The sequence below is a fragment of the Anastrepha obliqua genome, chromosome 2 (assembly GCF_027943255.1).
Source record: "Anastrepha obliqua isolate idAnaObli1 chromosome 2, idAnaObli1_1.0, whole genome shotgun sequence".
Classification (NCBI taxonomy): Eukaryota; Metazoa; Arthropoda; class Insecta; order Diptera; family Tephritidae; genus Anastrepha; species Anastrepha obliqua.
In genome coordinates this window covers 16,704,312-16,726,919 of record NC_072893.1, presented here as the reverse complement: position 1 = coordinate 16,726,919, position 22,608 = coordinate 16,704,312, and the positions used below count along the sequence as shown (strand labels likewise).

Sequence of the window (22,608 nt, the reverse complement as noted above, 5' to 3'; positions counted from 1 at the left end):
TCCCCGTCCCTTCCCTTTCTCCCCTTTTTTTGTTCTTCAATGGTATCACAAAGGACGAACCAAACTATTTCGTCCAAGTGGGCCCTACTCTCTGGGCAACCATCACAACCTAACCTAGGACAATTCTACGTATGGAGCTTTGGGTTATCTGGTTTTTGTTGTAAAATGTTCTATATATTTAAAAAAAACTTAAAAAAAGTTAATACTTGGCAACTCGTCGCGCTACTATTATTTTGAACACAGGTGTATGAATGCATATACATGCATGTATATGTATATGTACACATACATATGTAAATATGTACATCCTTTTGCCGCGTGCACTCGGCTGGGCAATTCATTTTTTTAAAAGCCTGCTTGATGCACACACACGCCTGCATGGCCATGAAATGGCAACAAATTCATAAGGTTGCACAGTTGCAAAGAAAAGCAAAAAAAAACAGCAACAAAACAACAAGAAATTAAGTAACAAAAACAACAATAATACAAAAAAATGGCCTGACAACAAAGTCGCACACAAAGTACAATTAATTAGTAGAATATGCTGTTGGTTGCTGTTGCATGGCATTTTGAACTTCCGTTCGCAGTGCTGGCTGAGCAGTGTATGCAAATATAGCAGCAACAAAAAGACAAAAAAAAAAAAAATGAAAAAATGCTATGTAAAATAACAACAACAAAAAAAGCGAAAAAGGACAGCATTAAAAAATGAGGTAAAAGCAAGAAATATTGTATGCCACACAACTCAACCGCGTGATGCACAGCTATAAAAAAGACCAAAGAAGAAGCAAAAGTTGCAAGCAGCAGCTAGCCGCCAACAGTGCAGAATGACAACCACAAAACAACACTAAAATCCATACTTACATCCCCCCACTACATACACACACACACACCCATACATACAAACAAATCAAGCCGACGCAGGATGGACAAACAAACGGTCGCATCGTACAATGACAACAATTGCAATGGCAATTGTGGCGACATAACAACGAGGCAAGGCTTTCGTTGGGTTGTTGCAGCCGAGCGCTGCCTGGTCAACACTGATCATTGTGGCACTTACAATGGCCATTGTAATGGCGTGGCATTTTTGCTGTTGTTGTTGAGCTGGCGACGGCGATGGTGATGGTGATGGCGATGACGATTGCCGTTATTGCGGCGTTTAATTGTTCGCGCAATGTCTGTTATGGGATTAACATTGCCGTGGCTATGAATTGGTAGCCAGTTTTTATGCCACTCCATTTTGTCGTACTTTCCACGTTACTTTGCTAAACTTTCGTTTACTCCAATGTATTGTTTGACGTTGGCGGTTGTTGTTGTTGTTCAACGTACATGCATATCTTAGAGTATTAAATGTTGTGACATTCATGAATGTTTTTGTATCCATGAAAGATGAAATGATCAGCTCATATACGAAGTCATTCAAAATTTAAACCGGAAGCACTAAAAAAAAGCGAGGTTTGTTGAGAAGCCGCGATTTTTTTTCCAATTTTTTTCACTGTTATGCTAGTACACATACCCCAATATAAGGGGTTACGGGGCAAGTCATCCTTATACTTAAGGACAATCTTATTTAGGTCTTACTTACTTATTTATATGGCCTGATCAAGGATCACAACCCGTTACCGGACTCAGGCCGTCTGTGACAAGTCTCGGCAGGCGTCTCTGACGCGCGTCTTCTCCAATTTGTTACACCCAGCGATGTTAGCGTTCCCTTAACTTGATCCCTTCCTCGGAGGCTTGATCTTTCCCTACGTTGTTGTCCTCTAACTTGGCATCAAAACACCGTCCTTGTTGGAGCTTCTGCATCCGGATGCTCGACGTGGTTCCGCCAGCGAAAACGCTGAATATTGATGCGCTTCACTATGCCCACCTCGTCTTAGAGCACATACGACTCGTGGTTCACTTGACGTGGTTCACTCGGCTAGTTATCGTCAGCCCGAAGAGGACCGAAGATTTTCCCAAGAATCTTTCTATCGAATACCCCAAGAGCTGCTGCATCACACAACTTATGCTTCAGCGCCATAGAGTAGCACGGGCAAGATGAGCGTCTTGGAGAGTGTTAGTTTTTTTCGAGCGAGAGAGGTTTCTGCTACGCATTTGCTTACTGAGACCGTAGTAACACCTATTACCAAGTGTGTTTCGTCGGTTGATCTCCAGGCTGACAACGTTTGTTGTTGTGACGGCGGTGCCAAGATATATAAATTTTTTGACGATTTCAAAGGTGTAGTCGTCCGCTGAAATGCTGGATCCAAAACGCCGCATATCTTTCCTAGTGGAATTTCCTAGTGGAAAGCATATACATACTTCGTCTTGCCCTCGTTAACCGCCAAACTAACTTTATTTGACTCTCTATCGATAGCGGAAAATGCTGCGGTATCATCTCACTGGCAGTTCAATATGATGTCAATGTAAGGAGCTGGCCACTTTGGCCATTTCGGTTCTCTGCAGTACCACTTCCATGAGGAAGTTGAAGAGGTCGCACAATAGCGCTTTGTCTGAAACCTCAATCGGTATTGAACGGTTCGGAGAGGTCTTTTCCCACCTTGACTCAATGTCATTTTGCAAAGTTGGATCAGTTTTGCGGGAATACCGAACTCAGACATTGTGCAAATAGGCGATCCCTTATCGGGCTATCGAAAGCAGCCTAATAATCGACAAAGAGGTCTTGAGTTATGTCGATATCTTTTTTATGGGTTCTTTCTAGAATTTGACGTAGTGTGGGCATCTGGTCGATGATGGACTTTCCAGGTCTAAAACTACACTGTTAAGGTCCAATCAGTGAGATGGCATATAGTTTACGTGTTTCACGATAGGTGGTGCATATAGTAGGGTCACCTTTCTTCAACACAGGACAAAAGACACTGAGATTCAATCATTGCGCATGCTTTCTCCTAGCCCATTGCCGTCGGCCTTGGAACAGTTCTGTTAGGAGTCCATCTGCTCCGCCTGACTTATTATTCTTCAGTCGCTGAATATTCTTATTTAGGCCATTTCTGATTAATTTGGTTATATGAAATGAATTTGAAAACTAAACCGTTTTCGAAATATTCGAATATTCGATTTTAAAAATTATTTAAAAAAACATTTTTTGTTTTGCTTGTGCGTCCACTTTGTTGAATGTGAGTTGGTCCCTTGACTGATATTTTTTCTGTTTTTAGTTAAAGGAAATGTCAAGCACCAACGCTGGCCTAAGGTAAGGTTGTCCTCTGCCGCCCCTTCTCGTCTCATCGTCCTAGATGACATCATGAGCCAATTGAGTCTTTAGTGTTTATTGACTTTTGTAATAAATAAATAAATTGTTCGGAGCCGTTCGGTCATATTCCGAGCCTGTGCAGATGACTTCACTGTCTGCAAGGATCAGTAAGCATGCCGTTGAACATTATTAGTTTGTCCTTAGGGAGGTTTATAAGATGAGTGAATCTTCTCACTTACTTAATATACTTAGCTGGTAACTACAACCGATGGTCGGTCTTGGGCGATCGGTCGTTGTCAACTTGGTCTTTCCAACGTAGATGAGGACTTCCTTTTTTGCGAGTTCTACCAGTGCTTTTCGGAAAGTGCACCTTCTTTGCTGTTCTTAAGTAGTCTTTCTATACACACAAGAAAGATTCCGAATTTAACCTCAATGAAGCTAAAGTTTTAAGTGCAGCCTGACTGTTGCTTAAACTGGCAATTTCCTCGGTGCAGTTTCTCTCCAGATTTGCCTCACTACTTCTTGGAAGGTACTTGGAAAACGGCCAATCGATACTGAGACCAAATAGCGCAGCGCCTGTGCCGTCTGCGTACCAGAGCAAAGTATACATCAAGAGTTTCTTCTCAGAAGCAGAGGTGCTCCAGGTTACCTTGCTGTTCAGACTTCAATCCTTTTCAAACTTCGGGCTGTGTATAATGCTGTTCGGTCTAGCAAGAGCTGCAAGATCGAGCTCTCCATATTTTTGGATTGGTTATTTAAAAAAGTAGGATATCGGCGGGCCCGAAAAAACTATTGGTACGACGAGGAAGTTCATGCTGCCGCGGAAAGAAAGGATGATGTTTATAGAGCCAGGCTGCAAGCAGGCGCAACGCGACCCATGTGGGATCTCTACCAGGAGCTGAAACAGAAAGAGATACGTATTATTAGAATGAAGAAGCGAGAGGCTGAAATGCGTGAGTGCGAGGAGCTTGAGATGCTGGCCAAGGGTGCTGGTTACTGGTTACCGAAGGTTTCAAGAAAGGGGCGTTTTCCTGTAAGAACAAAGATGACAATCTGGTGATTGACATCCAGAGCGTGCTTAAATTATGGATTGACAAAGCCGCGGGAGCCGATGGACTGCCGGTTGAGCTATTCAAACATGGCGGCGAGGAGCTGTTAAAGTGCATGCATCAGCTTCTGTGCAAAATATGGTCGGATGAAAGGATGATTGGAATTTAAGTGTGCTCTGCCCAATCCATAAGAAGGGTGTTGCTGTAAGATGTGCCAATCACCGCGGGATTATACTTCTAAATATCGTCTTAAGTTTCTAGCTAGCGTATTGTGTGAAAGGCTGAATCCCACCATCAACCGACTGATTGGACCTTATCAGTGTGGCTGTAGACCTGGAAAGTCCACCATCGACCAAATATTTATAATACGCCAAATCTTGAAAAATACCCATAAAAGGAGAGTCAACACACACCATCTTTTCGTCGACTTCAAAGCTGCATTCGACAGTAAGAAAAGGAGTTATCTGTATGTCGCGATGTCTGAATTTGGTATCCCCCCAAAACTAATACGGCTAGGCAAGATGACGTTGCTCAATACCAACAGCGCCATCAGAATTGAGAAGGACTTCTCCGTTTGATACTAAACGAGGTCGCTGTCGTGTGACTTCTTTAACTTGATATTAGAGAAGATCATACGAGCCGCAGAACTTAATCACTCAGACACAATATTTTATATCAACAACAACAAGTGTTACTTTGGACTTGACGAACAAAACTAACACTCTACACGCTCTCATCATGACGCAGAAGCTTGGACGATGACAACATCCGATGAAGCGCCCTTTGGAGTGTTTGAGAGAAAGTTTCTGCGGAAGATTTTTGCGAGTATCGTAGGCGATGGAACAATGAGCTGTATGAGCTTTACGATGACATAGACCTAGGGAAGCGAACGAAGATCCAGTGGCTACGTTGGCTGGGTCATGTCGTCCGAATGGGAACAAACGTTCGGCTCTGAAAGTATTCGAAGCGCTATCAGCTGATTGTAGCAGAGGAAGGGGAAGACCTCTTCTGCGTTGGGAAGATCAGGTGGAAAAGGACTTGCCGGTTGGCAAGACAAAGAAACGACTGGCACGTGGTGCTAGATAAAAAAAAATTATTTTGGAACACAGTAACTGCAGCTAGAGTTGCCCTTATGCGTCATAATTTCCATGTTTATATATATTTTTTCCTATGTACCTTTTTTTTTCCTATGAATCTTGAGAGTTTACATAAAAGCGAACTTTTGACAGAACCGCTTATTTGACTTAAGTTATCTGCTCCCTGGCATAAAGCAATTGCCAAGCCGATATGAGTTTTTTTTTCAAAAGCGCACGGATATGTATCTAAAAATGAATACGGGTATGTAATTGTATACCTGTATGTGTTGCTGCTGACTATAAAGCCAAATTCAAAGGACTTCAGTCATTCACCTCATAAACTACTTACGTGCCTCGCTAAGTAGATGTTGCTAATGGCAGTGATTTGCTTGCAACACAGGCGCTAATATTTGCAACGGCTGCCAGCTGTAGGCCAAAAGAATGTGAAATAGTGAACGGGTGGCAGGGGTAAGAAATTTTTGAATTGTTCATAGAATTTTCCGCACATATCCGTCGAAGAACCACCAAAACGGCTAATGCGCGTCAAGTTAAGACAAGACAATATTTCACGCGGTGGTTTAAGCTAAGCTGGGGAAGAGCACCTAAAGCGGGAAAATCTTTAGGCGACATGAAAAGCAACTAAAGTGGGAAAAATCTTTAGGCGACATGAAGAGCAACCTTTCACTTGACGAGTGATGAGTAAACTGATTTGTTTTTTTAATTGCAACAACAACTAACACTAATAAATATATTTTTTTAACAACCAACTTTGTCATGCTTTGCTGTTTTTGTTGTAGTGGTGTATTTTTAATCACAAAAGGAAGCAGGAAGATGGCTGCATTTACTACTTCCGCCATCAGCATCAAAGTCAACGCTTAAAATCAGTAAGCACCAAAAACAAAAAAGAACAGCGCTCAGTAAAGCAACAACACTAACACCAACAGCTATTGTCAGTTTTGAGTTCGTGCCTTTTCGGGATAAGGCAAAATAAACATGATTTCAGTGCTTTTTTACACCCGCAACTTTTTCACTCCTTTTAGCGTAACCCATAATTTTGCATGGTTGCCGTCGTTGTTGTTGTTGTCAGCCATTGTGACATGTTTGTTGATGTATAAAATTTTTCAAGCTGTAAAAAATTGCAAATAAAAATGAAATTATCATATCGCCTGCAGACATCCGCCAAGGATTCCTTCGTCGCGCATTTGAGTGCCATGTACGCATAAGCACATCTACACTTACATAAGTATGTATGTGTGTATGTGTGGAATGTGATGTAAATATGTTGCTGTGCAGTACTTTTTAGCAAGCGAATCCTATGGTGCGCTAGAGATTAGAATATGTTTTGTTGCATATAAAAATATGCATGAAGTGAAAATGGCAAACAAATTGAGTTGGAGTTTATTTCCAAGTGAGTGAAAATGAAGTAGCTTTTTATTTGACATCGCCTGGAAAGGCGTTATGAAATATACACCACAAATAATAAAAAAAAAACCTTTTAAGCTTCCTTGGTGCACTTATCAGTACCAAGCGGAAGTACTGAAGCGGAATAAACAAGCGGAATAAACTTCATAAACAATTTTTAGAATCTAAGAATCAATCGATCTTTATAAATTACCTGCAATGCTTGAAAAAATTCAACTGTTTGAAACATTTTTTTTACAGGAACTAATATATTAGTTTGCGGAATAAGTTCGTAGTGTTTTTACAGAATTCTTTTATTTAACCCTTAGAGTACAGAGTCTATTTTACAGGGTGGGCCATATAGCGTTTGCTTTTTGAACCACCTATTTTTTTGAGAATGGTAACACAAATGGGATGTCAAATGTGTTCATAATTTACTTAAAGGTTTGACATTTACGAAATAGGACGCTATACGCTTGAAAAAAATTGGGAAATATTGAAAACCTATTTCCAAAGTGGTGAGTCTTCTTCTTCTTTTCTGATTTTCACATCGGCAGTGGCTACGTCAATAAGCAAAATTGTCGGATTTGGGGCTCAGAAAATCCACACGTTACTGTAGAGAAGCGAATGCATCCACAACGAGTCACTGTTTGGTGCGGTTTTTGGTCTGGCGGATTTTTTTTTTTCCGAAAATGAGCGAGGAGCCGCGGTTACAGTAAATGGCGAGCGTTACCGTGAAGTGCTCGACGAGTTGTTTCCAAAAATTGAAGAGTATGACATGGACGACATTTGGTTTCAACAGGATGGTGCAACTTGTCACACTGCTAAAGTTACACTCGAACTTTTGGCTATCGTTTTTGAAAACCGAATAATCAGCCGAAAATCCGATATCAATTGGCCGCCTCGGAGCTGAGATTTAAGCCCGTTGGACTATTTTTTGTGGGGAGCCGTTAAGGACAAATGCTATGCGAACCATTCAGAGACGATTGATGCTTTAAAACACGAAATCGAAGTTGCCATTCATGAAATTGGAGCCCAAACATTTCTCTTAAAAATTGGGTTGATCGAATGGCCTACTGTAAAGCCAGTCGTGAACGATCTTCAAAGTAAAAAAAGAAGTTTGAAAAAATATTGATTAGTTGTTTTTTATAGCCGATTCAAAAAGCAAATTTTACAAATCATAAGTTGTGAAAAAATTATAAGTAGTCATTCCTATGCCAGATCCAAACAAAGGCTCAGCGAGTTCTTTAACAACCCGTGACCCTTGATTTTTTTGTTTACATTTCTACCAGGAAACTTTCCGCTTTACACCTGCAGATTGTACAAATATGACGTTTTCACATCCGCGGCAGCCCAAATTTTTATACCATATTTTCCAGGTTTTGATTTCATGTATTGTCGAAATGGACATTTTCCATGAAATGGTACCAATTGTTCATCAATAGTTATCGCGCCAAAAGGATTGAATGACTTTCGACAATTGTCTACAAAAGAATCCCAGATTTCCCTTATGACAGCTAACTTGTCAGTCTCTTTTCGAGTTTCTCTGGCAGTTTTATCATCAAATCCCGAGGCATGGATGCAGTAAATATATTTCTCCGAATGGATTCGTCAGTACTCCAGTTGTTATAAGTACTCCGAGAAACGCATCCAGTTCACCTTCAGTTCCTACTTTCCAGTTTTTGTTTTGCCTCTGGGAATATTTTTCATTGTAAAGGGTTTTCCAATAACAGATGTAATTTTGAATAGAAAATAGATGATTAACGATTTTTTATGGCCGGAATTGGATGGTATTGATCTGGACAAAGTTTATTTTCAACAAGACGGTGCCACGTGCCACACAAGCAACGAAACCATTGATCTTTTACGGGAAAAGTTTCCGGACCGAGTTATCTCTCGAAAAGAGGTGATCACAATTGGTCACCGAGATTTTGTGATTGAACACCTTGAGACTTTTTTCTTTGGGGCCACGTGAAAGAGAAGGTCTACGCCAACAGCCCAGGGTCGATTCAAGACCTCAAAGATGGAATTCATGAGGCTATCGAGGACATAGGGCATCCACTTTGCAATTCGGTTGTGGAAAATTTCATGAAAAGGTTATGGAAAATTGTCCTGTAATCGTGGTCGTGGTGGCCATTTGCCTGAAGTTATTTTCCACTATTAACGTCATACTCTTTATAATGAAATAAACATCCGATCATTTATATTAAAAAATGGCATTTTTCTTTGAATATCAAAATAACACCTCTCTTTAGAAAACTCTATATATATGTACAGCAAAATCGACTACGGGAACTCACCAAAATCGGCTTTAAACATCTTCAGGCCGGTATATCACCAAGCGTGGCGAACGAGTATTTTTGCACTTCGCACAACTTCAATAAAAAAACCTTTTAGCAGAGGCGGGCCTACCAACAATTGAAGAAATAATACATCAGATTCACGCGAGACTCATCCCTAAACTTATTTTCCAATCCAACTCAATCATCGACAAAGTCATTGCAAAGATAAATCGATCCAAAAATCCACAAAAAGTTACTTCTGTTATGCATCAAATATTTGGAATCGCCAATAAGCTAGAGTTATCCAATCTGGTGGTAAACTACCAAGCAAAAAATTCACAATAGGAGATAACGAAAGTATTCTGTGATCTCAGCCTATCCATATTTGCAAAAAACAAAAAACTACATCATCCGAAGCATTCCTTTCTATATTCCAGGAGCGCAAGATATACATACTGTGAAGCTGACAATTGGTCTTTGTGGTTCACAGATGGCTCAAAATCTGATAACGTACCAGCCAGCTTTGCAGTGGTTGACACAGATGGAGACACTCTACGGGTGCAAGTTTTGCCGGACTGTGTATCTGTTCTTATTGCACAAGCAGTCGCCGTTAGTCATGCTATAAACATGGCCTTGGAAAATGATTGTAAAACTCTCATATGCACCGACAGCAAATCTGTTCTAAAAGCAGTTCTATCTAGCAGAATAAGATAGGCTCATTGGCAAGGAGGTTACCTTACGCTTACTTTGGATACCAAGCCATATAGGAGTTCACGGGAACGAGATGGCAGACAGTGCGGCCAAATAAGCTTCCTCAGCAGCGATAACAAAAGATCCCACATGCGAAAAGAGAATTATTCTGTCAGCAATTAAACGATATCTCAACACCAGAACGAAACTCGAGAGGCTAAACTACACCCGACCCACCCCTACACTACCATAAACCGAAAGCATATACCCCACAATACCTCACCGGCGTATGGAAACACAAATAAAACATTTCTGACGGCTACGTCGTAGCCACACTATTGACACACATCAACATTTAATCCTGACTGGGGAGCCACCTCCAGTCTGCGCACATCGTATCGAAGGTTACGCACTTTATATGGTTTGACAGGGAGCGGAAAAGATGGTAATCGGTCCATGCAAGGTCCGGAGAATACTGTGTCCCACCGAACACATATCATGATCTTTTTTGGATGAAGATCCGGCTTAACTCTCAGCTTTGGCGTATCGCCTGGAGCCACCTACTCTTTTCTTTGCTTTATTTTGATGTGTAAGTATAATTTCTCATCTTCTGTGACGATTCGGCACAAAAAGTGCTGTTTATGACCGCGTGTTGCTGGGTGGCGTGCGAGATGCTGAGAAGAAATTTGAAGGAGACTTTCTTTGTTTTTTTCGTTGAAGGCACCCAGGCTTCCAATTTTTCGGTAAATCCCATTGAATGAATGTGATTGAAAATCGTTTTATGATCGCAGTTCATTTTTTCAGAAAATTCACGATTGGTTTGGTCTCTAGGTCTCTAGGTCACTGGTTAATGTTTTTGGCTTTTAGTGTAATTAATAACTCCATGCAACGCTAATTTCATTTTAAATTGCTTAATATGAATTATGCGTGTAATGCTCCTATTGCCGGCGCTCTAAGGTATATTCAATGAGATCAAAGAATGAGTTTTATAAATTTCTAAACTTTTTTTTAACCTCTTACTCTGTTTTTATCGGGACAGACTAGCACTTCAGCACTCAGACACAATTAAGTACATTATACTATTCTCAGGATCACTTTTTAATTTTCTTTAAATCTACCCGATCTCCGAAGAAATCTGAGTAGATCTTGTGGTGCCAAGGAGCCAAGGTGGTCGCTTCTTAACACATCAGTGTCTAATACCTCAAGCCATAATTCGAGCGAAGGCTGCACGTACTGGGCAGAGTGCACTGTCTGAGATGCCTTTTCATGTGCGTCGCTCACAGAAAGTGACCCGTAATCAGTCCAACCAGCCTTCTACAGTCCCCTCTGGTTAGTGACAGGAGGAACTGCGACAGTCGGTTGGACATGACAGGTAGCCTCCCTCAGCCTGCCAAGCTCGCTTGTGGATTAGAGCAACCCATTTGCTCAAAATTCATGCACTGTAGAAAACTTCTGCTACTCTGTACAGCCTTACGAAATCTTACTGGCTTAGGAATTAAAAATTTTTTGCCAAGTCTTATCCACCGTAGTTCAGAGATCGAACAGATCTCTCTATCCGCAAACTAGAGTTTGAGGGTCGTGCTAGGGCAATCTTTCCAAATAGGCTGGATTAGATTGATTGTAAAATCTGTACCGAAGCTTGCACCTCTGTATTCATTGACGGTTCCAGTCGGGAATCGGGAGTGTGAGCAGGGGTTTTCTCTAAATCAGCCAATTTATCTATCTGCTTTAAACTGCCGAATACTGCTAGTGTTTTTCAAGCAGCAGTCTTTGCGATCCTACGGCACACAAAATGCTTAGGGAACGCAGTAGCGAGGGAGGTATTAACATTTTCTCCGATAGTCAAGCCGCGATCAAGGCTCTGACGACGCCATAGTTCAGAATGAAATTAGTAAACTGCTGTAAGGAGGAGATCACATATCTTTGGTGTGCAGGCAACATTTCTCTGATCTGGGTTCCAGGACATAGGAACATAGAGGGCAATGAAATTGCTAATGGGGCTTGCCACGAAGGGGACTGAATTGGCTTCGGAGACCTCCTACCCGATCATCGGCATCCCCCTGACAGTTGTTAAAGGAGAACTGCACAAATTATTTCTCAGGAAAGCGCAGATAAGATGAAGCTCCATTTCTTCATGTGCTATTTCGAAAACCCTTTGGCCCTAATATGATATGCGAAGGACTCAGAAAGTCCTTTGAACTCCTCGCCATTCAATTTCCAAACTCGTAAGCTGTGTTTACCGGTCTCTGACGAACGGCACATACGCGGAAAAGCTGGGTAAACCATTTAACCCCCATTACAGAAGCTGTGGGGACCTTTCAGAGAAGGAGACTGTAGAGCATTTTCTCTGTAAATGTCTGGGTTTGGCAGCTAAACGACTAAAGTCACTGGGCGCTACTTTCTTCGACAGCCTGGGGCAGTGCGCCAACCTAAATCCAATCAATCTTCTCCATTATATCAACAGCTCTGGGTGGCTGTAGATATCTGCCTGTTGGAGGTCTCATAATGGTATTAAAACGGCGCTGCAGTGCTACTTGACGAGTGTGAGACTGGCACTTCAATCATTTCACTTACCTACCTTATACACCTCTTATTTGTCTATTGGTATTACAATGGATTCGCCCAAGTGAATTTCACTCCGCTCGTTTTCCTTTATTGATACAATTTGGCCCACGCCTGTTTCTCAAGCCACGTTTTAGTTGGTAGTCCTGGATGATACCCATATAGACTTAATTTTACACTGTTTTAGTGACCCAGTTATAACACAACAAACCAAAAATATGTTTTTCCAATATGAGCCTTAACACGAGGTCCTTTACACAAATTGCTGAACCGCTTTTGTATGCAAAGACCTTCATCCAAAAATACGATATGAGCTAAACGAATCAAGAATTTCAACAATGGAAGACTTAAGTAATAAAGTTCAAGTAATTTAGCATGTACAATAACAAAGATAAGTAAAAGACATTAGTTTGCAATTGTGCTCGAGTACTTACACCACCGATTGCTCACCAATTGGCGTTTTGCAAAATATGTCCAAAGTGAGTACTGGCCATTAATCTTAACAACGGTAGCACTTTATAAAAAAAAAGTATTCAACATAAACGCCAAACACACTTACAAACAAGTGTAAGTGCTAACTGCCAATGATTGTCGAAAGTAACCAATTTCATTTCACCCCTCGGGCACTGTTGTACTGCTGCCCTTGCTTCCGGAGTTTTTCGGTTGCTGTCGTTTGTCTGCCGATAAAGTGTCGAAATACCCGCACTTACAAATGACTTAATGACTTCATAATTGAATAATGGCATGAACTGACTGTTGTGCCACAATACGACCCTACAAATTTCCCCCCTCGCCGCACGCTCTCTCTTGCACGCTCGCTACCATTTTGTAGCGAAATTTGTGACACACAAAAGTTCACACAAATTTACTTACATTCGCCATTCATGCGAATCATTCGTATAAAATCAACATTAAAATTGAAATTACAGTGGTGAAAACAGTGAGTGCAAAAAGTGAAGGGAACAAAACAACTACAAAACCAACATAAAGCAATTGTGAGCCCGCGCGCCATGAACCACTTGTTAAGTGCGAATTATTACCAGCAGTAAAAGCGTCGTCGTAACGTTACAAGTATACACGCACACACACACACTTGTCGTCCAGCTGGAAGGCTACTAGCAAGTCATTCAATGTTGCCCATTCAACGTTGACACCGCTAGTCGCTGAGGGTGGTAATGTGCCCCTTTGGGCAAATTATTACAGTTGCCGTCGTACCAACAGTAACAGCCAAAGCCAAAGCAAAAGCAACAGCAAAATTTCTATAATAACAACAACGTTTGCATTTAATTTTTGTGCCATTGGATGGTATTTAACTAAACTAGGCTCACTGCGGAGCGGGGCGGTAATGTCATTTAAAGGGTGTTAAAAGGTCGCGGACACCCATGGCTTTTCGTCCTTTGCTTCTTTGCTATGTTGTGAACGCTTTCGCTCTCTTCGCCAGTAGGCGCTACGTACTGTGGCGCTTTTGATATTAATGTGCAACTCGATGAGGGGACGATGCAGCACAAATGATTGTGTCCATAAATCAGGAACCGTTGACATGTGCTCCATCAGTCGCCGTTGCCCTCGCCGGTGGGGTAGTGCTGGCAGGCATAAAGCGTACATGCGGCCTTTAAATGATGCTGCCACATACAACAGCTGGTGTTTAAAAACGAAATAAATTAGTTATTTTTGGTAGTTGATATTTCTTGAGTGCTCTTTAAGTGTTGTGTTGCTGACGACAATTCGGGGGTTAAAGTGTATGAAACAAAATTAAAATTTTGCTGAACTTTAGAACTCATTCTCAAATTTTGAGTTTTTTTTTCTTGTTCACTCCACTCGGGAGCATAGGGCCTCGATAAAACTCAGTCTTGCGTTGGTTTCGTTAATCTATTTGCTTTCTGACAGGGTAGGTGATTAGCCTGCTGCTACAAAAATTTCGAGTACAATGGCATTATTTGCATGAACTAATACTAGTATTCCTCTTCGGAGGCTTGATTTGATTTCAGGGAGTTGCAGTCATCAGTCAGCCAGTAGGTATGATCGAATTTTGATATTGTTGTTGTGAGGTCCAAGTATAGCAGCAAATTCTTTATCTCGATGTCTGAGATCTCATTAATTTGCTATAAGAAAGGCTTACGGAAGGAGCGAAATCGTGTCCTAGCTAGCCCTGGACGTTCGCATAAATAGTGGAAAAGACTTTCCTTCACCCCATCCGCTTGACAGCTTCTGCAGATAGGATTGAAGGGAGGTTGAGTCTGGCTGCATTATCCCCTACTTACCTGTAAGCGTTGCAGTGATGCGTGAAATGTTTGGTCGAGAACATCTTGGCAGGTAATTCGTCCTTTGGATTTTGTACGACGGCCTCGTGTTTTTTGTTGTAATACACGTAGTTAATGTAGTTAATTGCTTCCATCTTCATTCAGCTAAAGCATGATAGTGTGAAGCCATGGATGCTTTTTTTGTGTTGAGTGGGGTGAAGACTGCCACCGCCTCTGCTATGTCTAGTGTCGAGTCTTTTCTTGCTAGCCCATCCGCTATCTCATTACCTCGAATGTTCCTGTGATCGGGAAGATTGATAGTGTAAAACGACCTTCTTTTACACAATACGTTTGCTAGAACCTTACAGACGATATTTAGTAGACTAAACCCGCCGTAGTTGGCACAGATTGTAGAATCACCCATCTTGTGGATTGGGCAGAGCAAACTTAAATTCCAGTCGCCAGTCATGCTTACTACCGAACATATTTTGCATAGGAGCTGCTGCAGGCACCTTACCAGCTCCTCGTCGCCATATTTGAATAGCTCAGCCGGCAGTGCATCGGCTCCAGGGGCGTTGTTGTTCTTTAGACGCGTTTTCGCTATTCTCACCTCGTCGGGGTCGGGTAGCGGAACGACAGTATCGTCATCAACGATTGATGTATCGAGATCTTCACATTCTCTGTGATACTCGCAGTTATCACTATTTAACAAGTTCGAGAAGTGTTCCCTCCATAATTCGAGCGCGCTCTGGATGTCATCAACCAACCGATTGGACCTTATCGGTTTGGCTTTAGAACAGGAAAATCCCAAATCTGTTAGATATTCACAATACGCCAAGTCTTGAAAAAGACACATGAAAGCACAATCAACACAAACCATCCTTTGTAGATTTTAAAGCTGCATTCAACAGTACGAAAAGGAGTTATCTGTATGCCGCTATGTCTGAATTTGGTATTCCCGCACAACTAATACGCCGATGCAAGATGACGTTGCTCAATACCAGCAGCGCCGTCAGAATTGGGAAGGACCTCTCCGAGCCGTTTGATACTAAACGAGGTTTCAGACAGGGTGACTCTCTGGAGTGTGACTTCTTTGACCTGATGCTGGAAAAGATCGGTCGAGTCACAGAGCTTAATCGCTCAGACACAGTTTGTGCGTATGATTCCTGGCGTACGCCGACGATATTGACCCCATAAGCCCTAACAACTGCGCTGTAAGTTCTGCTTTTTTCAACCTGGATAAAGAAGCAAAGCGAATGGGACTGGTGGTGAACGAGAACAAAACGAAGTACCTCCTGCCATCAAACAAACAGTCAGCGCACTCGCGTGTCGGCACCCACGTCACTGTTGACAGTTATGATTTCGAGGTTGTTTATCTAGGAACAAGCATTGACACCGATAACAATGTCAGTCTTGAAATCCAACGGAGTGCTACTTTGGAGTAAATAGGCAATTGCGTTTTAGAGTCCTCTTTCGACGAACAAAACTAACACTTTATAAGGCTTTCATCGTGCAGAAGCTTGGACGATGACAACATCCGATGTGACGCCACTTGAAGTGTTTGAGAGAAAGATTCTGCGTAAGATTTTTGGACCTTTGCACGTTGGCGACGGCAAGTATCGTAGACGATGGTATTGATGTTTTTTCACAAATGGACATACCTACAGTTTTAGTCCAACTCGGAACGACAAATTGTTTTTTTATGAGGAGTTTTTTCACAGCAGAAAAACCCTCGGAGGTTTGCCCCGGAGATACGAATCTACCCACTCCCAAATGATAGTCACGCACCAACCCATTCAGCTACGACGGTCGCCAGTATATTCATTTAAGTTGTTGATGTTGAAGTTGTTAAAATTTATTATCAAAACCGTTTCAAAAGGAAATCGTCTTCAGTGATGCAACACATTTCCGGTTAAGTGTCTTCGTTAAAATTTGCTGGATTAGGAGCTAAGAAGATCCATGGAACATTCATTAGGTGCCCCTAACTACGAAAAAGTCTCCGTATGATATGAAGATTTTGACCAAAGAACACCCAAGAGATATTCAACAGCTGCCCCTAACTTCGAAAAAATCACTAATTGGTACGAAGATTTATGCGATGCGTCACCAACACCGAAGCTCTAGTCAAGATTACACTACTATTATACTTAAATTCATCCGGTGCTTCTGACGTCGAAAAAGACACCTAGACTTCATCACGGCGATTCATTCACTATGCGCATTAGTTTAATTAAAGATAAACGTTTAAGCGCTCTTACTGAAAACCCCTATATTTTTATTGTAACTAACTGATAAGTATCATAAATTTGAATGAATTACTTCCGTAGAGAGTGTAATTGAAACGTTTACCCGCATATAAGAATGTATTATATATAATATGTAGAGGGTCTTTCAAAAAAACGCGCCTAGTTGTTGTTTTAAAATATTGTAAAATACGAAAAAACTTAGATTCTGTCAGATTTAACTATTTTTATTTACATTATACATTATTTATTTATTTTATTTATTTACAGGTAAAATCTGTCAAAGAGTGAATTTGTCGAGATATCGATGTTGAAGGTTATTCAGCAACCTTGAATATCTTGGAGTAATCTTCGATAGTAAACTTCTTTGGAAGTCACAAGTTGAAACAAAGGCATCCAAAGCACTGACAGCTTACGGCCCCTGTCCGGCATTGGAAAACAGAGAAGGCATGGACTTCGATCCAACGAGTCTCGCCACGCCCCTTGACTCCATGTCATCCAGAGTCGTGCTTGACAAGAGATACTGTGTGGGGCTGTCAGAGGCTCAACTGTGGTCAAACTATGAAAATGGACCCGACAAACACTGTTCTCGCATTTTCATTGATGGTTCCAAGACCGAGCACTGCTCCGGCTCTGGGGTCTACGTGGAATCAAGCGGGACAAAACTGCACTTTGCTCTTGGAATGCATGCATCTGTGTTTCAAGCGGAGGTGTATGCTGCTCAAGAAGCGATGAACTTTGTTGTGAAAAACAGATGGAGAGGCCGTTCTATATGTACCTACAGCGACAGCAAAGCTGCGCTCATGGCCTTAGACAGCAACCCCAACCACATCAGGGGTAGTCGAGTCCTGTAAATCCAGGCTGAACTATGTTGGTAGACATGATAACCTGATGCTAACATGGGTCCCGGGACACGTGGGTGTCGTGGGTAACGAGACCTCTGACTCCTTAGCTTAGGCCAAAGAATTTGGCCTCAGAGCCCGTTTTACCATTCCCTTCAGCAGCCATCAAAGCCTCGTTCAGCAAATGGGTTACTACAACCCACAAGCGAGCTTGGCAGGCTGAGAGAGGCTGCAAATGGACTAAACTGATGTTACCTGTCAATTCCGATCGACTGTCATTAAGCAGAAGGGAGTGCAGACGGCTGGTTGGACTGATGACGGGCCACTTTCTGTGAACGAAGCACATGGATGTGGTAGGCATCTGTACCTCTGCCCGGTCTTCACTCGGATCAGGCTTCACATCTCTAGCACTGATTTGTTAAGAAGCGACCATCTTGGCTCCTTGGCGCCACAAGATCTACTCAGATTTCTTCGGAGATCGGGTAGATTTAAAGAAAATTAAATGGGCATTCAAGTGTAGTAAAATTTACCTAATTAATGTCTGAGTGCTGCACTTGCTAGTTGTCCCGACAAAAAGAACCATCCAACATCTAAGCAAACAACTTTTGAACGACCCTTTATTTTTGGTTTATGAATAACTAAAGAAAAAAATAAATAAACGCTGAAAAATCACCGAGTTCTTCAGAATCGTAGATCTTATCTAAGCGATAAGATACAGTATATGCATATACACATACACAAACACATAAGTAAGTATGTGCGCCACCTCTGCATAAAAACCCCTTCTAATAATATTTGCACAACAGTTAGTTGCCAACAATTCGAAATGCTTTGTTTACATTTCACCAGCGCCATTATAATTGTCGCTTTGACATTTTCCGCCACCTTTTGCTTGACGAATAATCGAGTTGAGAACGCCACCGTTGGACCTTTCGCGGAAAATCCACTTGGCCGTTCAGCTTACACACCTCCTTTGCCCCGAAACTGTGCCGAGGCACTATCAGCCATTGGTAGCAAAGCGGAGAGTGGCATATATCAGATATACTTGGCCGAGTGGTTCAACCATCCCTTTTACGTGTATTGCTTGAAAGATCCAAACGGTGGCGATGCATGGACGTTGATACAGCGACGCCAGGATGCATTGGTGAATTTTTATCGCACTTGGCATGACTACCAAACTGGCTTTGGTAATTTGGATGGCAATTTCTTTATTGGCTTAAATAAGTTGCATGCCTTGACACAAGTGGAGTTGCAGGAATTGCGGATTGAAATGAAGGACTACGCGGGAACTCAGATATATGCGAAATACGAAAGTTTTGCTGTGGGCAACGAGGAGGAGAAGTATGCATTGAATATTTTAGGAAAATATTCCGGCACAGCTGGCGAGGCATTACGTGGCTACCACGATGGCCAAAAGTTTAGTACTTTTGATCAGGATAACGATGAGGCTAAGGAGAATTGCGCTGAGATCTGGCATGGTGCTTGGTGGTACAAGGATTGCTGGTGGAGGTAGGCAGTGAAATTAATGTTCCAAAGTAGAAAAGATCAGTAATTTTTAACTCAATATATTTCAGCAATTTGAATGGCTCCTACAATAACACTTTATTGTGGAACGGACGTTATCCAAATGGTATGAAGTATACACACATGGCTATAAGACCAAAGAAACGGTAGACAAGAATTAAATTAATTAAAATTAAATGGAGATGTAATAAATCTTTATGGCGTGGGTAAATAAATACATACAAGTAGAACAGAGCTTGAGGCGAACGGCGCTATTATTTTCTTATTGAATATGGAAAATCCAATTTTTTTTTAGATGAAAATTGTACCTCAGCTTTAATGTTTACCTTGGATGTTAAAAAAACGTTTGATAGCACTAGTTTGCAGCCAAAAAAAAATATGTAAGCCAACCATCCAATTTCCATGTAAAATCAGTGGCTGAGCCCGAACAACTATAAGCCCATACTTTTTTTTCTGTCCTGTAGCTTGCGAGATATTGTCAAATAACAGTTTCGGATCAAAGGGAAAAAGATAGATCATAAAATTTTATAATATCTGGAGAATTTGCTAACCGCTCAAAACAAGTGATGCATCAAATCTATCTTTATTTCATGCTTAATTTTTCAATTAAAATAAAGCTTTTTCAAGATATTTACAAAGTTCGAAAAAAAATTTTGTTTTTGCAAAAATATGAAAATTTTCGATTTATATTTTACCAACACTTTCTTGCTCTTCGATCCGAAGAGCTAAGGCTATGCAACGTAAGCTAGCATATAATTGTAGGGCTGCGCCAGGCGAAGTCCTTACTGAGGGCTATAATCAAAAGAGGTTCAGGTATTCATTTTTGTATATCCTTGTTCACATCGCTCGGGAGCATAGGGACTCGAAAAGGCTCTTCAATCGTATACGTTTCTAGGCTGTTGTTTTTCCGCCATCGCATGTGAATTCGGCATCTGCTAGTTCCCGCAACATCGACCTTTTCCAAGTAATCTTTGGCTAACCGCGACGTATGCTCCCTTGCGGGTTCCAGTCCAGTGCCATTGTCATGCAGGCTACTCATAACCCTCTCTAAAGGCAAGCTGACAATACTCACGGGTATTCTCACAGGTCACTGCAGTTTGCGTAGATATCTGCACAGTTTTGGGATATGATCCACCGACTCCTGTTGGTTTCTGCGACCAATGCCCGGAAACTGTAACATATGAAATTAATACCAATTCTGGTACAAATATTCAGATCAAGTCTTAGTTTGGGTTATATCTCTAAAATTCGGCGGGAGGTCAAGGTATTATTCCTACCAAAGGGAGGCAATAAGCTTCCTGTGTCTCCCAAATCCTATAGGCCAATCAGTCTTACGTCTTTAATGTTGAAACCATCGAAAAGCTAATGGACTGTTACCTAAGAGATGAGGTTATCTCGATAATCCCACTCTATAAACTGCAATTTGCATATCCAAAAGGGAAATCAACAGTTACAGAACTGCACACAATTGTTCGTGATATAGAAAAGGCCCTTGACCTAAAGGAAATGGCCCTCTGTGCTTTTATGGACATTGAGGGTGCATTTGATAACGTGAACTTTGAAGCAATAGAACTGGCACTCTCCAATAGGGAAGCCGATCCAGCAATTGTTAAATGGGTAAGCAACATGCTAAGCCAATGGATAATCACAGACTCTCTGGGGCAAGTTACGCTAAGTGTTACAGCCGCGAAAGGATGTCCACAAGGGGGGCGGATACTATCGCCATTGATCTGGTCTATCCTGGCTGACGATTTGGGACAAACCGTTAACAATAATGGGTAATAAACAATAGCGTATGCGGATGACATTTCTGTAATAATTAAAGGCAACCACGAAAGGACCGTACAGTACTTAATGCAGAAGGCCTTAAATATAAGCTGGGAGTGATGAAGAAAAGAGGGATTATCAAGTACCCCTTTCAAAACCACTATATCCCATTTACCAGGAAAAGGGTTCTAAATATACCCACCCTGGGAATAAATGGAATAGACGTACCTCTAAAGGAAGAGGTTAAATATCTAGGAATTATCTTGGATTAAAAACTCATTTGGGAGGCCCACCTCAACTCAGTAATAAAAAAGGCAACAAAAAACCTTTGAACAACAAAACCACTCTTGAGTAAATCCTGGGGTCTGAACCCTAAAATGACCTTCCGGACCTACACCCACATGGTAAGACCTATTGTACAAATATGGGGCTTTGGAATGGTGGGTTAAAACAAATCAAACTACTGCTATATCAAAAATGTGTAAACTACAAAGGTTGGCGTGCCTAAGCTTAATAGGGGCCATGAGAACTACCCCAACTGCTGGCATGGAAGCGCTTTAAAATTCACCACCTCTGGGTGGGAAATTGCTTCAGAGTTCAACATGCAGTATGCATAATCCAGGCGAATGACCACACGGAACCCGTACTCATAATGGAAACAGTGGAATCATATCCAAAAGAGGGTTCGAGAAAGTAAAAATTAAAATACTTTCGGACAGCCAATCGGTTCTCAAATCTGTGAATATCTTCACATTCAAGTCAAAGTCCTAATAGTGTGTAACAATGCATTCAATAAACTGGCCACTCATAATCAGGTCTCACTGATTTGGGTACCAGGACATGAGGGACACGAAGGAAACGAGAAAGGGGTAGAAGGGCTATTTATTTAACCAACCCCATTTTTCGGTTTTAACAAAATGAATATAACACAGGAAACCAAAAAATGGATCCAAAATAAAATTAGGGAATACTGGAATGGCACACTCGACCTTAATCACTCCAAAAAGTTTCTGAACTTCACTGCCAACAGAGCAAAATCTGCTCTAACCCTAGATGAAAAGGGCCTCAGATTACTCTGTCACTTTGCCTGTAATAATCACTTTAACACAATAGGACTATCTGACACTAGTTTATGTAGATTCTGCTGTGATGTAGAGGAGTCTATGGAACACTTAATCGCCAACTGTAAGGCATTAGGCCACAGGAGACCCAGAACCCTGGGCTCGAGGAGGAAGACCTACAATTGCTCCCTCCTAAGGAGCTGGTTCAATTCCTCGGTATACTAAATAATTATAATTATGTAATTACGGGCGCACAATAAACCAATCTGGTCGAAGTGCATAAAGGCCTTAGCCTAACCCGTACAACCATCACCAACACACCTTATTTTTAAATGTGATACTATAGTTACAAGACGGACTAGATATCTCGTCCAAATGTGACCTGAGGAATAGCATAGAAGCTCAACTCAACTCAGCTCCATCTTAGGTTTATTGAGAGAGTTGGGGTTTGGTGAGACAGCGTGACCAGTAGAGAACATAAAAGACAGGAAGGTCCAAGTGCAAATCTGATTTTCATTTATTTATTCATTCATGAAATGTGTCCGTACATACATAAAAAAATTTGGAACAATTTTCTTATAAATTTCTTAAACCTAACAGATCTAGAAAAAATGTAAGATATAGGTGAGAACAAATCCCCCAAAAAATGGGGGAGTCACATACAGATTAAAAACCGCA

General features: G+C 41.4%; 1 protein-coding gene across 1 annotated transcript; it reads left to right on the top strand.

Annotated features, from left to right (window-relative positions):
• The first annotated feature begins 18,399 nt into the window (after positions 1-18,399).
• LOC129238599 (ficolin-1-like) lies at positions 18,400-19,331 on the top strand. The gene is made up of 2 exons (XM_054873670.1): positions 18,400-19,087; positions 19,153-19,331. The coding sequence occupies exons 1-2, from the start codon at positions 18,405-18,407 to the stop codon at positions 19,250-19,252; spliced, it is 783 nt and encodes a 260-aa protein (XP_054729645.1). The 5' UTR covers positions 18,400-18,404; the 3' UTR covers positions 19,253-19,331.
• The last annotated feature ends 3,277 nt before the right edge of the window (positions 19,332-22,608 follow it).

What these genes read in the sequence shown, in the direction of transcription:
- LOC129238599 (XM_054873670.1), top strand. Translation starts at nt 18,405, where the DNA reads ATGCTTTGTTTACATTTCACCAGCGCCATTATAATTGTCGCTTTGACA. An exon ending in TACAAGGATTGCTGGTGGAG is followed by an intron (nt 19,088 to 19,152) that starts GTAGGCAGTGAA and finishes AATATATTTCAG; the next exon opens with CAATTTGAATGGCTCCTACA.